The sequence below is a fragment of the Pseudonaja textilis genome, chromosome 1 (genome assembly GCF_049901715.1).
Source record: "Pseudonaja textilis isolate UNSWEBS1 chromosome 1, rPseTex1.2, whole genome shotgun sequence".
NCBI classification, from domain to species: Eukaryota; Metazoa; Chordata; class Lepidosauria; order Squamata; family Elapidae; genus Pseudonaja; species Pseudonaja textilis.
In genome coordinates, this window is record NC_141990.1 from 25,220,540 (window position 1) to 25,235,980 (window position 15,441).

At 39.2% G+C, this 15,441-nt stretch overlaps 1 protein-coding gene across 6 annotated transcripts in view; it reads right to left on the reverse strand.

Moving 5' to 3' along the window:
- Positions 1-74: 74 nt before the first annotated feature.
- The window catches only part of OTOF (otoferlin), a 165,727-nt gene continuing 150,360 nt past the window's right edge, over positions 75-15,441 (reverse strand). For 2 of the 6 annotated variants that reach the window (XM_087929486.1, XM_087929472.1), the window contains exons 37-47: positions 15,201-15,328; positions 14,666-14,836; positions 13,807-13,967; positions 13,027-13,169; positions 11,580-11,668; positions 9,832-9,930; positions 6,399-6,640; positions 5,803-5,981; positions 4,394-4,494; positions 3,957-4,160; positions 2,997-3,085 (exon numbers count right to left, since the gene is read on the reverse strand). In XM_087929486.1, the coding sequence (XP_087785612.1) occupies positions 3,980-4,160; positions 4,394-4,494; positions 5,803-5,981; positions 6,399-6,640; positions 9,832-9,930; positions 11,580-11,668; positions 13,027-13,169; positions 13,807-13,967; positions 14,666-14,836; positions 15,201-15,328 (1,494 nt within the window). In that variant the 3' untranslated portion in view covers positions 2,997-3,085; positions 3,957-3,979. Of the gene's footprint in view, positions 3,086-3,956; positions 4,161-4,393; positions 4,495-5,802; positions 5,982-6,398; positions 6,641-9,831; positions 9,931-11,579; positions 11,669-13,026; positions 13,170-13,806; positions 13,968-14,665; positions 14,837-15,200; positions 15,329-15,441 lie in introns of those variants that run through there. The other 4 variants (XM_087929506.1, XM_087929478.1, XM_087929493.1 and 1 more) reach the window with 4 other exon arrangements.

Sequence of the window (15,441 nt, forward strand, 5' to 3'; positions counted from 1 at the left end):
AAGAAAAGTGGGATCCTTAATTTAGAACTACTTTTCTGATGCAGGGTGTAGATATAATTTCCTATCTTGATGAATACTGCAATTTTCCCCATCTTCTCCCCTATGCAGTTATTAAGCACAGGAGTCTGTTGCTTTCAGTGATCCATTTTTATTAAAGAATATACAGATTTTCTCTTGGTCCAGAGATACTATATTAACAGTGCACAGAAAAAAAAAATACTCCTACAAATATCAGACCCCACCCCACAACTCTAAGGAAATAAAAGCAATAGTTTTCACACAACCCAGGAAATAATAAGCACGAAATACAGAAACTTCACTTTGTGCTACGCTGTGAAAGAGAACAGCAAAAGGCAGTGCAATTGTGCTATGTTTTTTTTCCCTAGAAATCTGATCAGTTAAAGGTTAGGACATCACATCTCCTTCCGACTTGTAAGCTATCTTTGCCTCCCGATGAGGCAGGTTTTTTTGCTTGTATTAGCTATTGCAGGTCCCTGACAGGAGTCCCAAACCTTCGGGCCATGGACGAGTACCAGTTGGTGTCCTGTTAGGAACCAGGCCGCACAGCTGGAGGTGAGTGGTGAGTGAAACCGGAACCATCCCTCTCCCTCTGGTCTGTGGAAAAATTGTCTTCCACAAAACAAGTCCATGGTGCCAAAAGGGTTGGGGACCGTTGCCTTATGATACTATAGCATGCTTATCGAGCACGTTTGGGAGAGGTATCTGATTGATAATGTAAGTCTGACAGAAACAATTATTGTCATTAAAAACTAGAAAAAGTTGTAGCTGTCCCCCCTCCCTCTTTGCATGCTTCTGCAACTGGCTTGCAAGAAAATGTGTTAGTGATCAAAAGTCCACATCCACACTTGACATACACATTATGTCTCCAAGGTACCAGAAGACCAGCAGGCACAGGAGCAGGGTAGCATGTGATAAAATGTGTTGTGACATCGCATCCTGCACTCTCCAGTGCATAATGCAAGTACCAAGTGACAGAATTGTATTGTCACTCACAACACACAATTCGGCATTTTGGTGCCATAATGATTAGGAATAGATACGAATTCTAACAGGGACAGTAGGTTAAGGAACATGTAGAATGAGAATAAGATGAACACCATCTTAATGTGTTCATGTTAAAGTGATGGTACTTATGAGCACTGGACTTTTGAATTAAGAAAGCAGCTCTTAAACGGTCCTCTCTCTAGGAGACAACTGAATGTGTGTGGGAGGATAAATTAAACTAAATATGTATGGGCTTTGAAGAGATACCCAGTTTTGTTAAATGATAATAATATGAATTGGCCATGTTAGTGTCCTTCATTATCATTTGGCATTGCCTACATTCCCACAGCATAATCTGAGTTTAACCGGCCAAGCTGAACACTTCACTCCATCCTTCCTGCCCTCATCCTGTGCAGAGGGCTGCGCCAGCAGACCCATGCTTCAAAATGATATAATCTTCCATTGAAATAGGATAAGAAATTATAATGTGTTCCCCAGCCCCATCACATTCCTTATTCTAGACCAGGGGTGTCAAACTCGTGTCATCATGATAACATCACATGACCTATTGGGACTTTCCCCTCCTTCACAAAACTGGGTAGGGGTGGAGCCAGCACGTGATGCATCAGGCCCGTGGCCCGCAGGTTTGACATCCCTGTTCTAGACTCAGCAACTGGAGTTGTCTCAGCAACTGATTCTACTTCCTGATAAACCACATACTATAAAAAGCAGCTGTTTACCAGCTTTATACCTGATAATTAGAAGTTCAAAAGAATTTCTTGGCCCTCTATGAAACACAATGTTCTTCTTCAAAGCTCGATTTGCCAGTTGCTCCAACTGGAAAATATCAAAAACCCTGTCTAAGGGATCACAACCAATCCCATTGTAGTGTCATCTTAAAAAATGAAAATTCTTTTATTTCCCAGTTGCATTAATGGAGTATAATTGTGTACACAGGTGCATATCCAAACAACATTTCTGCAATGATTCCAGGATGTTTTTAAAGCATTGAATGCTTAAAGATTGAGCAAGAACTGCCTGTTCTTTTTATTTAATGATTAGGTCTTGAAGGGTGTCAATTTCAGCTTATGTCAGTATAATATGTACCTCACAACAAATTGTGAAGAAGGAACTAAAATGAGGAAAATAATAATTGCCTATGAACTGAACTCACAGCTTGGGGCCATTGCAGTTCACACTCTTGCTCCTACATTACACACTCTGACAAAACAAAATGCTCATCTTCTTTCATTGTCTGAAGCTAAGAAGCTGCTAAGCTGTTTTCATGCAAAACATTGGAAGGGGAAGCTTTTCCACTTTCCATTGCAATAAACTGTCACACAGTCAGTGGAGCAGGGGCAATCTCTTTTCACAGTAAGGGGAAACTGCAGCATCAGATTCCAAGAAAATATTTCAAGATTTCTTAAGTAGCTGATCACTCCAAATATAATATGAACAGGAATCCTTTGAAATTTCAGCTTTTGGAGGAGACACACTTTGTGATATCAGCAAAGGAAGAAAACAAGAGAAAAAAGGGAGTGGGGATAAATGCAATCCACACAAAATGGAACCCTGGTTGTCATGGTAATTCCATTTAAGATTAATTCATTCGTGGAGGACATGGAAATTGAGGCAACAACAAATGTGGGAGGGGAGGCATAAAGTTGTTGAAGAGATTGAAGGAAACTGCTGAAAAGGGAACTTATAGTGAACCTTGGGAGGGAGGGACACTCTCCCTTTTTCAAGTCATAAAGCAACAATTAAGCCATTCTGGATCTGACTCTTGCTTTCAAAATCCAAAAAAGGAAGAGGTCCAAAAATACACAAGGAAGCTACCAAACAGAAATGAAAGCTTGTTTCTGACAATCAGGTCAGAAATGGGAGAATAGGGCAGCTGTCTCATGCTCCCAGAAGCTTCTTGACCATATAACCAGGCATGGAGTAAAGGAAAAGGGCCACCATGATGAGAAGTAGAACAGCCAGGACAATCTTGATAATGAGCCATTTGTAACGGGTACAAATGAGGTATCTGATAGACTTGAGTGGATTCAGGAACCAGATGAAGGATGTGTCTGGACGACTGAAAAGGAAAAAGAAAATGTCTAAGCTTAATGGGGATAACGTACTTTGAGATGATTCATTCAACTTTTGTCTACAACTTACCATCCCAAGAACACCCACTGTTTAATAGCAAGTTGCTTCTTTAAATATGTCAAAGCTACCAAAATAAGCAAGATTCGGCACCTTCTCATTTATCCTATTGTTGGTCTGATGCCACAAGAAAATTCTTGATGAGAGGCTAAATTGAACACTACCACAAGCCTTGTTCATCATCCACCAGATACTTGACAAAGCCTTTTATATCAGTCAAGATATGGTACAAGATATGGTACTATCCAGGCCTTGGTGGTCACAATTCATTAATGCCAAGCTAACAAAAAAGATTCATCTTTTGCAATCTTACTTCAGAAGCCTTAATAAAGCAGCTTGTCATCCATAATTCCTTGACACAGCATGTTGGGATGCAATTTTCATAACACAAGGCTCAACCATTTGGAAGAGTGTAGGGGACTACTCTTCAAGTTTTGGGTGGATTTTTGTGAGCTAGAGGTTTTCTGAATTTCCTTTTCTCCTCACTAAGAATTTTATTTTCTTGGAAGTTTAGGACTGGAATTCAGTTCCATGGCTTGATTTCATGTCTGATTCCATTCTGCAACAATCTGATCCGTTAATCAGGAAAACTATCTTTGAATATGTCAAAACCACTCAATAACATTAGCAAACCCTCATACGTTTGGAGAGAAGAACGTGCATACGAACTTAGGGAATGGCAGCATTATAATTTGCAAGCTATCCTTTCAAATAATCACTTTAGCTGGACTAGTTTTACAATGGATTTATTGTGGCAAAAATGATACTGTAAGCATGAATAGGTGGAAAAACAGAAATACCCTGGGCAAAGAAGGAAGCCTACTCAGGCCCCGAGAAGTTTCTTGACCAGATAGCCAGGCATAGAGTAAAGGAAGAGGCCAACCATAAGGAGAAAGAGAACGAGGAGAAGGATTTTCAGCAGAAGCCAACGATAGGTATGCCAGATAAAGTAGCGGATGGACTTGAGAGGGTTCAGGAACCAGATGAAGCTGGTATCTGGGCGGCTAGGGCAGGGTGGGGCAAGGAGAAGAGAGAGGCCAAGAACATGTAAGTAAGAGAAAGACAGGAAAACTGAATGGAGTCATGGGGAAGGACAGGTGATGACAATAGAGGCAGTCTAATTTTGCTTGCCGCCATAGTACCGTGCGTTTATAAACTCTCCCGTGGCCTCCACAATTCAGTATCCCCACAGGATACAGGATATCCCTACTCCCATCATCCTTTCCCATGCACTCACTTGGGTTTTTCCAATGGGTCTGGCTCATTACGAGCCAATCCAGCTGGACATTTCTCAGCTTCCTCAGCTGTCAGTAAATGAAGCTCGGCTTCTACTTTGCCCTGCAGAGAGATCAAAAGATCACAGAGAGGATTACCCTCAGAATGAAAAAGGCTATGTTTATGAATAAGATAAAGGTACAGGTGAATTTGTATAAACATTTGTAAAAAGTATGGAAATGATCTTGATAGAAATATTTATTTATTATTTACTTATTTATAAAATCAAACATTAAAATCAAAAGACACAAGCCAAAGGACGGGGAGTGGGGAGAAGGTGAGATCTGTTATTAATCAACCACCTCCATTGCACTGTTCCCCTACTGGGGCCCCAAGCTGACTGGCAAAGCCATGTCTTTAGGCCATTATGAAAAGATAGGAGGGTTGAGGCCAACCTCACATGTTGTTAAAATATCCTAGCTCCATTATTAAAGCAACAAAGGGTAAACACCTCTTAAATCCACAACCAAAGGACAGCAATAGCACTTAGGCTTATATTCTGCTTCACAGTGCTTAACAGTCCCCCTCTAAGTGGTTTACAGTATCAGCATGTTGCCCCCAACAATCTGGGTCCTCCTTTTACCAGTCTCAGAAGGATGGAAGGCTAAAGCATCCTTGAGTTGGTGAGACTTGAACTGCTGAATTGCTGGCAGATGGCAGTCAGCAGAAGTAGCCTGCAGTACTACATTTAACCCTATGCCACCATGGCTCTTATGACAGCATTCATAAGTGGTTCAGACACCTTCCTTATTCACAGAAATATAATTACAGAAAGGGGAAAGAGGAGGAGGAACAGCACAATGACACTTGTAAAATTCTGTTAATATAGCCCATCTCAATAAAATTAGTTTTATCCTTCCTGTAGAGATTATGTCTTGGTCTGGACTACCTAGTAGCACTGACATCAAATCTTGCAAGTTTTTATTATACACCTCCTTCTCTTTCTTATATTTCTCTGAATTAGGAAATGTGTGTGAGACACTTACAAATGCTATCTGCTTATTGTGGTATTTTTACCCTTTGTTGCTTTGGTAATAGAGTATGCATGTCTCCAGTAAGCTCATCTCTCTACCATATTTATCCCTAAGATCTACCCATCAACATGAAGAATTGGAAGGAAGCACTGTGGTATTATTATAACACCACACAATCTGAGGAATGCTCCATAGGGATGCTATTCTATGTGAGTTGTGCTTACTTGTGAGCTATTGCTTATCTCATAATTTCCTACCGTCTTTCTGGGCCTGTTTAGAAACTTTCCCCTTCACTCCTATAGTCTAAAATAACATTTTTCCAATTATCTTGCTCTAGGTTTTTTCATATCTCTCTCTTCTTTAAACAGCAATGGCAGATATCCCACATTAACATTACCGTCATCTCCATTTCATCATTCTCATTTCGAGCCAAAAAGGGCCACCAGCCCTTCACCCTCTTCTGCTTGAAGATAGAGATCATGGGCACCTCTATTTCACCAGTTCCCATCTCCATGCTGCACTGCTTGGCTGTCTTAGCACCACGCGGGAAGCGGTTCAAGTCAAGCTCAATGCCTCCTATGGGAATATGAAGAGAAAGGAAAAATATTGAAGGTTCCCTTAGCTGTGAAACAAGGACTTCCAGAGATAAATCAAAATACTATAATGTTCTATGTTTCTTTGGCTCAACCTTTAAGTTGAAAAGGAACATGGGATTTGTAAGGCCCACTTCTATTTTTAAAGGAACATTCCAAAATACTAAAATTAACGATTCTCAGATTAATGTATGTCATCTTCATTATAATAGGTGCAGTTTGATAAAACAAACAACTGATCACATTCCCACAGTATTAAACTCTGCTTATTCCTTATTCCTGAGAGGATTATCCATCATCCCCTATGCCAGCTCCTCTTCAGTTTCAGTTGTATTTCTGAACCAGGAACATCTGCCTTCCAGAAGTTAAACATGATCAGCAATCAAGGCCTCCGACATACCAAGAAAGTCATCAGCAGAAAAATGATCAGCATCCCACACTTGTAATGTGAGTCGGGCGGGGATCTTGTATTCAGTTTCATCCCAGGAGAACATAGACTCTTTCTTAGAAATAACAATCTTTTCTTCAGCTGCAAGGTAGTCAAAAGGAAAGATGTAGCGCCAGTTAAAATTGCCCTCTCCTGTCAGTGAGTGATAGTGGACATCAGTATCCTGTTTGTCTTCTTGCTGGCCCTTCAACCACCTGCATGAACAAAAACAAGGAAGTTGATCAGAAGAAAGGATGAGATTGGAAAATAAGCTCCAGCCATATCATTGAATGATTAAGTTCATTCTGGGCCAACTTAATCAGCAGTGGAGATGGATGGCAAAATATACAGTAGTTTGGGAAGATGGAGAGCTTTGTTTGCAGGGAGATGGAGGAGACCATGAGGATGTGGAGTGAATCCACCTCCAATTTAGTACCTTCTCTATGGGTTGGACTGTAAGTCCCATCATTCACAGCCAGCAGGATAATGGACAATGACTAATGCAAGCCAAATACTTTTAAAAGGAACTAATGGAATATAGATACAAGTTTAATGAAAGAACAGATGAGCCACAAAAGGAGAGAAAAAAATCTTAATCATGATTAAATGGAAAGTGTAAGAAAGAAATTCAAAAGATTTTAAGATTCTGTTGTTATACCCTACAACAATAGAGTAGCATTCCTGTAATCTTTGAAGTGTCTGTTTTCTGATTTGATCTATCTCACAGAGACAAAACATACTGAGGAATACTGGATTAAAAAGTCTTCTCCCTGAGTAGGACTCCGTGTTGTAAGTGACAAAAAGTAATGGCAAAGACCTCAAAATGCAACAGACATGCACTTCAGAAGTCCAAGTGGTCCAGAGAGTACTTTGGATTACTCTGAATGAAAGCAGCAAAATTGTTATTTCACAACATGATTGCATTGCTTAATGTTAAAGTGAATTTTTATATGTTAAGTAGAATTCATACCTATTTTATAGGATTTGGAATTGTTCTGTTAAGCAGAGAATGGAGATAGAAAGGAAGTATTTTCTGTAATTTTTCTTTCTCTCGGGTTGCCTGTCATGGCACATGTCAAGAACATTTCCCATTGGAATTCAAGGAATAACATTCATTTGGGGATACCAGAAGTGTTCATATTTTAATCATGAAACAACCTTGCCTTCCCATACAAACAGCCCTCTGAACTTCCAAATAAATTCTTGGAAGCTAAAAATAGTCATTTTTCAGCTTTAGCCTTGAAATATTGCCTTTATTACCAGTGTTGAGTTTACGATGTTTTTCCAAAACCAAGTCAAATATCAGGAAATTCTGCCATTATATCAAAATTATTTCATCTATTTCCCCAGGAGTTTCATGCTGAGCATTTGAGTGTTTCTGCTTGATACAGCTGAAAATAGACCATGTCCTCTGTGAGGTTGCTTATTCCATTGGGGTAAAATTATTTCTGCTCAAAAAAGAGGCTTTGCCTGGCATGTCCCCAAATGATTGTCCAAAATGCTCTTCCCATCCTCCAAAGCATGCAATAGAGAAGCAAGCCATCCTTGCTGAATGATCCCATCCGCACAATCTTCTTGCCAAGCCAGGCCTCCGCCTCTTGTACTGAGAATTGTGGTTCACAAAAAGCAGAACACCCACACTACTGCTTCAATTTCCCAAAACATGCAGAAAGGCAGAAGACAAGAACACTCCACACTCAGTCAGAAAGAAGAAAATCACCCTTTACATGTATCATACAGTTCACTCCAAGGTGTGTATATATGGTTTGGCAGAAGTGCATCTAACTGGGAAGGTGTAAAAATATATCAGTGGAATGTTAGGATGCATCTTGAATGGAAGGCACATGACAGCCCTGCCCTCTAACAATCAAATCTTTGCACCATCATGAATCTTTGCACCATCATGAATCTCAAACTGTTCTGTTGTACAACAGCTGACTGGGCTTTTTTATTATTCCAATGTCTGGAGACCACATGGCATTGGGCTAGGCAAATATGGAAGAGAAAATCCAAAATTACTAAGGATTTTTTTTTAAATAGAAAAAAATCTGAACAGGATTGAGTACATAATCCATTACTATTTTGTGTTGTATATGTCCTTTTTGGAACCACTTAAGACTAAGCGTCAAAAGCTTCTTATTCTGGAGCCTTTTGTGGTGATCTACCATAAGAAGGATCAAAGAAAAAGAGACCAGTATTCTCCCTCCAGGATCAGCCCATGAGTTGCTTCTGAGTTACTTAGATATTCTGCAGAACAGTTTATACTACTAAGCTATTTGCTTAGCTAACATAAAATTCTGGATATGCCCATTTAGTTTTCTACTGTTGTTTTAGATGTTTCTGATCATTTGCCTCAGGCTTAAGTATGATTGAATGTGCATGTGCACTGGAGCACTGACAATTCCACTCATATATGAATGAAAATGCCCCTCTTGATGTCCTTAAGTAGAACAAGAGGCGACATATCAAAATGATGTTCAAATGTTTTCTTTTCTGTATAAGTCACTGGTGGCTTTATGAGATCCATTGTTTTCCTTCTATTCAATAGTAGTGTTTTGGTCCGACCAGTAAAACTATGTTATAGTTCCTATGTCACATAAGAGAGATTGGCATGCATGCAATAAAATAACTCAAGGATTCCTTACTTAGAGACCATCAGAAAGTTTCATTTTACTCTATGATGTACAGATTTTCCAACACTTGTTCACATTTTTAAGTGTGCATGTAATGTAGTTGGACATATGAAACAATACTTTGTAAAGAGACTATTAATAAATGGGAAACAAAAGAAGTCAAAACAACAAAAATATCTTTAGATGGTCCAGAATGCTTCTAGTTCACCACAGACTGTACTTTGCTAGGGGAAATGACTTTGAAAGCATTCTTCGGCTCTACCAATACTACTATCTCCCTACTGTTTGGGAAATTATTGGTAGAGCTGATGGAACTTTATGGAATTCTTTATGGAAAACTAGGAAGGTACACTAGGCAGATCTAAATGGTGGTGCCTCCACCACAGGAATTACGAAGGATCAAAAGTAAACTTCTCTTACTCAAATAGTCCTATTTCTTGGATGGGCTGAGTAGTAAGCCTTGGTCAATAACTCCTCATCATGTCTGACTTCATCATTTCCAGGATAACTTTACTGAAGTTCTCAGGAATTGCCAAAAGCTTACACCTAGCTATCACGCACAGTAGACAGTGGCACACAAGAACAAAAACACAGAAGAAAGGGGCAGGACACAGAAGCAAAGTATCCATTACTGCTGCCTGCACAGAGCAGATGCTTTGCCTATGAAACAATCAGCCATCCTCTGCAGAGACCTGAGAGCCAAGCGGCACCAAAATCACAGAAAGCTCACACACAGAATACCCAATTGGCCTTGAGGAGCCGCATGTACGTACCCACGGACAAAAATGTCACTGGATTTCTCGCCAGTGAAGTAATCATCGTCCTCCAGGACTACCTCATCAGTGTTCCAGATTATTACTCTAAGTTCATATCTGGCAAGGAGGAAGGAAGGGAGACAGGGATGAGCAGAGGAGAGGAAAGATGGAAGTGGACCTTGGGGGTATAAGATTGCCAATAAAAATAACATGCATATACTTTTAAGACATCCACCCTCACTCAGCAAGATTTGAGCTGCTTGAACAAGACTATTATATCTTGGGCTTATTTAGTTTCCTCTTCAGTTGTTTTGGACTTATAACTGGAGTTGAAAAGCATCCGCTGGGACTCCTCAAATTCAAAATGATGTTTGCCCCCTACTTCTCCAAAGAAACATCAGATATCTTTTCAGTCCAAATTTGCTTTTAGTGACTAAGGACAGGCCAGTATGTCTTTGGCATCATAGACATACTTTAGTGACTAAGGACAGGCCAGTATGGTCTCATAGACATACTAACAAATAAGGTTGCATTAGTCAGATTAGGGTGGGAACCAAATGAAAGCCTATTGATTTTGTCCATAACTCAGCCTCTAATAGGGTAAGGTTCAAATTCCCATCCCTTGACATAATCTGTTTTGTTTTTGAAATAATGTTCCAAAACAGTATAATTTCCCACCAAAGTTTAAGGTGGGTATCTGGGAGAAAAAGTAATTCTTACTGCTTCCTTATTAATCTGTATAGAGGTAACTTTCATGTTACAATCTAATATGAGACTGTCAGAAAAATACAGGGCTACGTGGTCATCTTACCTTTCTCATATTTTACTAATAATGATAATCTGTATTTATATGCATAAGACTTTTGAGTAATCAACTATTCAATCGACTTGAATAATCAACTCAAGAAGTCCTGAAGAATTCTCATTCAAAATCTCTCTAAGGTAGCATCTTGCTTCCAACAGTAACAATCAGATTGTTCATAGATAATCAATCATGAAAAACCTGAAGACAACTGCTATCACCAAAAATGGTGATAGGTGATGAATTTAACTATCGTCTATTATTTAGGATTATTCATGTCTCTAAAACATTTAGAATAAATTGTTTATTCAGTTGCAATTCATGAATCAGTGACCATGTTTATTTTTCTGCATAAACTGGAAAAAAATGTGGCTACTTAAGAGTTGCCTCAACTTTAACAAAGGGTTCATTAAAGCATTAACTTCTTTTTTCTGGCTATGGAGGAAGCTTGAACAAAGGTTGCAGCCACTTTAATGGATAGAAGAAAAGGCTGAGCTTATACATGTGAAGCATAACAATTAATCTGTCTTGTTCCATCAGAAAAGTCAACTCTGTGTAGCACTTCAGATCTGAACTCAGAGCAGTCCTTTGGTTATAGGCAGGGATTCTTGCATATGTGGCAGTTCCTTAAACCAAATTCATCTTTTCATGGGAAATGCATCTTTTCCTACAGAATCAGTATTTTTAAAATGCTATAAACATGTTTTTCTCCATCCATTCAATTATATTTAAAAACGTTTTTAATTAATTACAACTTTATCCTCTCTCTCTCTCTCTCCCTCCCTCCCTCTCTCCCTCCTTCTGTCTCTGTCTCTACCTCTTCCCTATTTCTCAGTTCCAGTCATACATTTCTTAGCCTTTTGCACCTGGAAGATTTATTGTTTTTTCAGCATGCACTGACCCCATCAGGACCTTCCAAGTAGAATCCCACCCCACCCTCACCCAAACTAGGGCAAGGCATTACTTCTTTGGTTTCCTTGGTGAGATGTCAATGGCAGGGCCTGGTGCCGGCATGTCCATCGGGAACATGTCCACCCATAACTCCAGCCGTCCCTGCAACATTGGAAAGACCCAGTTATTGGTTCCTGATGTCCCCAAGTTTAACTTCTTACCGCTGGATTCCATTTTCAGGAATCCATGAACCCCTGTTCATCCCAATATTTTATAAACATGAGATTAGCCAGGTGATTAATTTTGAATTATGGACAGTGGGACACTTCTTTGAAGTAAATAAGTTGAATTCAAAGGGAACATCCCTCCTTTATTGCTTTCTCAGTCCAGCAATTAGCATTCAGTGATATATTGCTTCAGAACAGAGACTCTAATAAGTAACTCACTCATATTCTACCATTCTATTCAATCAACTGGTGGCTCAAGGAACACATGTGTTCTTTCAGAGAAACTTGTTACCCGTAACCAAGTTCACACTCTTAACTCCCATTTTCTTGCCACAGTTGTCATATTAGTAAACTAATGAGTTAAACAGTGGACTCTCCTTCTGTCCAACTGATTAACACTGGGAAAACTGTTTCTCTAAATCAGGGGTGTCAAATTGCTGGCCCGCGGGCTGGATGTATCATGCGCAGGCCACGCCCACCCCAGCTCCACAAATGGGAAAACGTCGTGAAATGTGACAGCAAAGTGACACCATGAGTTTGACAGCCCTGCTCTAAAGGGTTACTAAGCTCTTTCACCTTCTCAGCATCAAAATGAAAAGAACAAGGAGGAATAGTAGCTGTGCCAAGAAGGACTGAGGACATTTCCAGCCTGGAGAGTTATGTCCTTTGCATCTCCAAGCAAAAAGCTATTAAGAAATGTGGCATCCAAAATTAGTGCTCTTTGAGATAGCCCTGAACTGAGTAACTCCAACTCCTATTCAAGCTTTGTGTAAAGCTTCTCTAATGTGTCAGCTATGCAGGATGAAGAACTACTCCCATTTAAATCTAAAAGGATTGTACACCTCCTCTGAGGTTGAGGTCTACAAGTCCTATGTTGCAACAAACCCCAAAAGCCCATAAAAGGAGATAGTTTTAATGGGTCAGTTGAAGTTCTTAATATTAACTCAATACATTTCATTTACAAATGAAAAAAAAGGAAAGGCCTCCTCTACAACCAGTGTGGACTTCTACTCAGAAAATGTTATAATGGTAAACTCTTTCCAAAGCTTTTTAGAGACTCCTTTTCAATGGTGAGTATCACAACATCTTACGACTGTGTCAACAGTGATCTGATCAGACTCACAGGCATTAAGAAATGTCATAAGTTTATGCAAAAAGTGTCTTCTTTAGTGTTATGCTTAGTCTTTATAAGAAAGAGTATGACACAAATAGAAGTTGTAGCAGAATGCAGATACAACTGATGTGCAAGGCCAACAGAACAGTGTATGTGCAGACAACAATATTGCTAAGTACCTGTTCAATGCCTGGCTTGTCTGGGTTCAGCAATGGCCTTGTTTCCACATGCTCAGGCACTAATTTGCAGCCCACACGGGGTATTCCCTCCCAGTGGTGCAACACAGTCAGTGCCAAATGCTCATCTGTCTGTTTTTTCTGACCTACAAGCATGGAGAACACAGCAAAGACTCGGAGGCAATGAAAGAATGCAACCAAGGTTGGTTTTGTTATTTATTTAGTCCTTCTTCATCCAGATGGATGCTGGGCAAGGTACAAGTTCAAAAACCAAGCCACCCCATGAAAGCAAAATACAATTGAATATACTACAAGGATTATATTAGCAAAACTGCTTGAATAATGGGGTTCAAGTAGAATGAAAGTAATCCAAATTTTGGGTTAAGATTAATGGAAAGTTTTCACATGCACCTTCTGAAAATTAAATAAATTAGTATAATGTTGCTTGTATTGAATAATTTTATTTTATTTATTAATCACCAGAGGAGAAAGAAGATAAAGTGAGTAAGAAGGTTGCCTGGATATCTCTTTCCTTTATTAACTCAAACGACTGCATAGTCTCAATCTTGATTTAACATATTTTCAAGTATATCTTTACAGCCACAAGAATGAGGATTTTGATTTTTGGAAGATAAACCTTTGATTCTCAGGATTGTGAATTCTATGTCTCCTTCTAAAGTCAATATTTTTACAGTATAATAATGCAATTCAGTTATAAAATAATACAAGGTTATGCTTCATAAACTCATGCATCATTGAAGTGCCTTGATTTTCAGCACTTACCATTTTCATCCTCTACTTCAGTGGGGCCAGTGAAGACTTGATTGGTCACCTTCACTCTACCTCCAGGGCCATAGTGGGGACCGTCAACTTTTCCTTCTTTACAAAGCTTGGATAGGATTTGGGTAGGCTTTTGGGGGTCTCGCCACATATTATATCCATGCCTGCGGAGAGAAAGATTGTCAGATCAAATCCTCAGGTCTGTGAGTTCACAAGTTTGTAAACCCGCCTTTAACAGATGCTCTTTTAAAATCGGGATGTTGTTTTATAAGATTGCATTAATAAATGAGTGATTTTTGACCTAAAAGTATTTTTTGATATACAAATGAGACCAAGAGCTCATCTTAAGCAAATGGGCTATACCTGGATCCGAAACACTATTCTCGCTTACATCTGAATACTGCTTACCTCAGCTGAGCACATATGATAGACAGAGGGGATATAGCTAATGCATCCAACATGCAAAGCAGGTACTTTATCTGTTGAATTGGGGCATATGTGCCAAAATCCTATTATATTTTATATATTTTTTTTCTATCCCCTCTATCTATCATGAGCAGTCAGTGTTGGAATAATATGACTAACAGTAGGGCTTGATGAAAAGAGCTTCCTTTATTCCTAAAAATGATATAATTTTCTTTCTTAAAATATTCAAACTGATATAGCAGTCTGATCAACAAGACTTCCTAAGACATAGGCAGGTTTGGAAGTCAGAGATGTGATTTATATCTTCCCAAAGAGATAGGTATTTTCTTATCAAAAGGTAGATCCATAATTTGGGTGAGAAAGGGCTGGCTTTGGGGAGTATCATTAGAACATTATTTTAACCTTTTAAAATAATGAGAAGGTTAACTATTCTTACACAGCATAGTTCCGAGAAATGCCACATGTTGCTCTATGCTTGCTGTAATACCGATTCTCCAGATCTATCTTTGTCTCACCAATCAGATCATCCGAGCCCACCAAGTCCCAATCATAAATAGCCACCGTCAACATGGATTCCATGGGGAATGTAGCCTCAATGTCAAAGGATCTATACAGGAAGAAACAGGAACAACAGCAAATGGGATCAACTTTTCCATGAAATGGAGAGTCTTATGCAGAAACCTAAAAGACATCCTTTGGCTATTTTGGTTATTTTGAAGAAAATTTGTTCCTGATGTATGTTTATGGCTAAAGTGAGCAAGAAAATGTAGAACTAAAAACAATAACTTAGAGGATTCAGGGCTGCACTAAAGTTAGTTCATTAAATCCATGCCATTGCATATGTCCTCCTATTTTTCATGGTAGCATCTAGTAACTTGTTTTTTTTATACAAAAATAACATCTAAATGCTTTAACTGGCTTCCATGTAACCCTGTAGTATTTAACACTCATTCTGGTTCACCACTTCTTACTTTCCAAAGATTGGGTTCAGCTGCTTAGAGATGTAATTCTCCTTGTCTTTGATATCTGTCTTTCCCAATTTGATGACAACGTAAGGGTCTGCTTTGCCATTGATGTCAGCAGGATGCAAATCAGTAGCCTGGAAGGGAAGTCAACCAACAATCAAGAGAAAAAAACTTTTTACTGATGGTACTTCCTGTAAGGCAGGGCTCTCCAAAGTGATCAACGTCAACCTCAAGGGTTGATGGGACT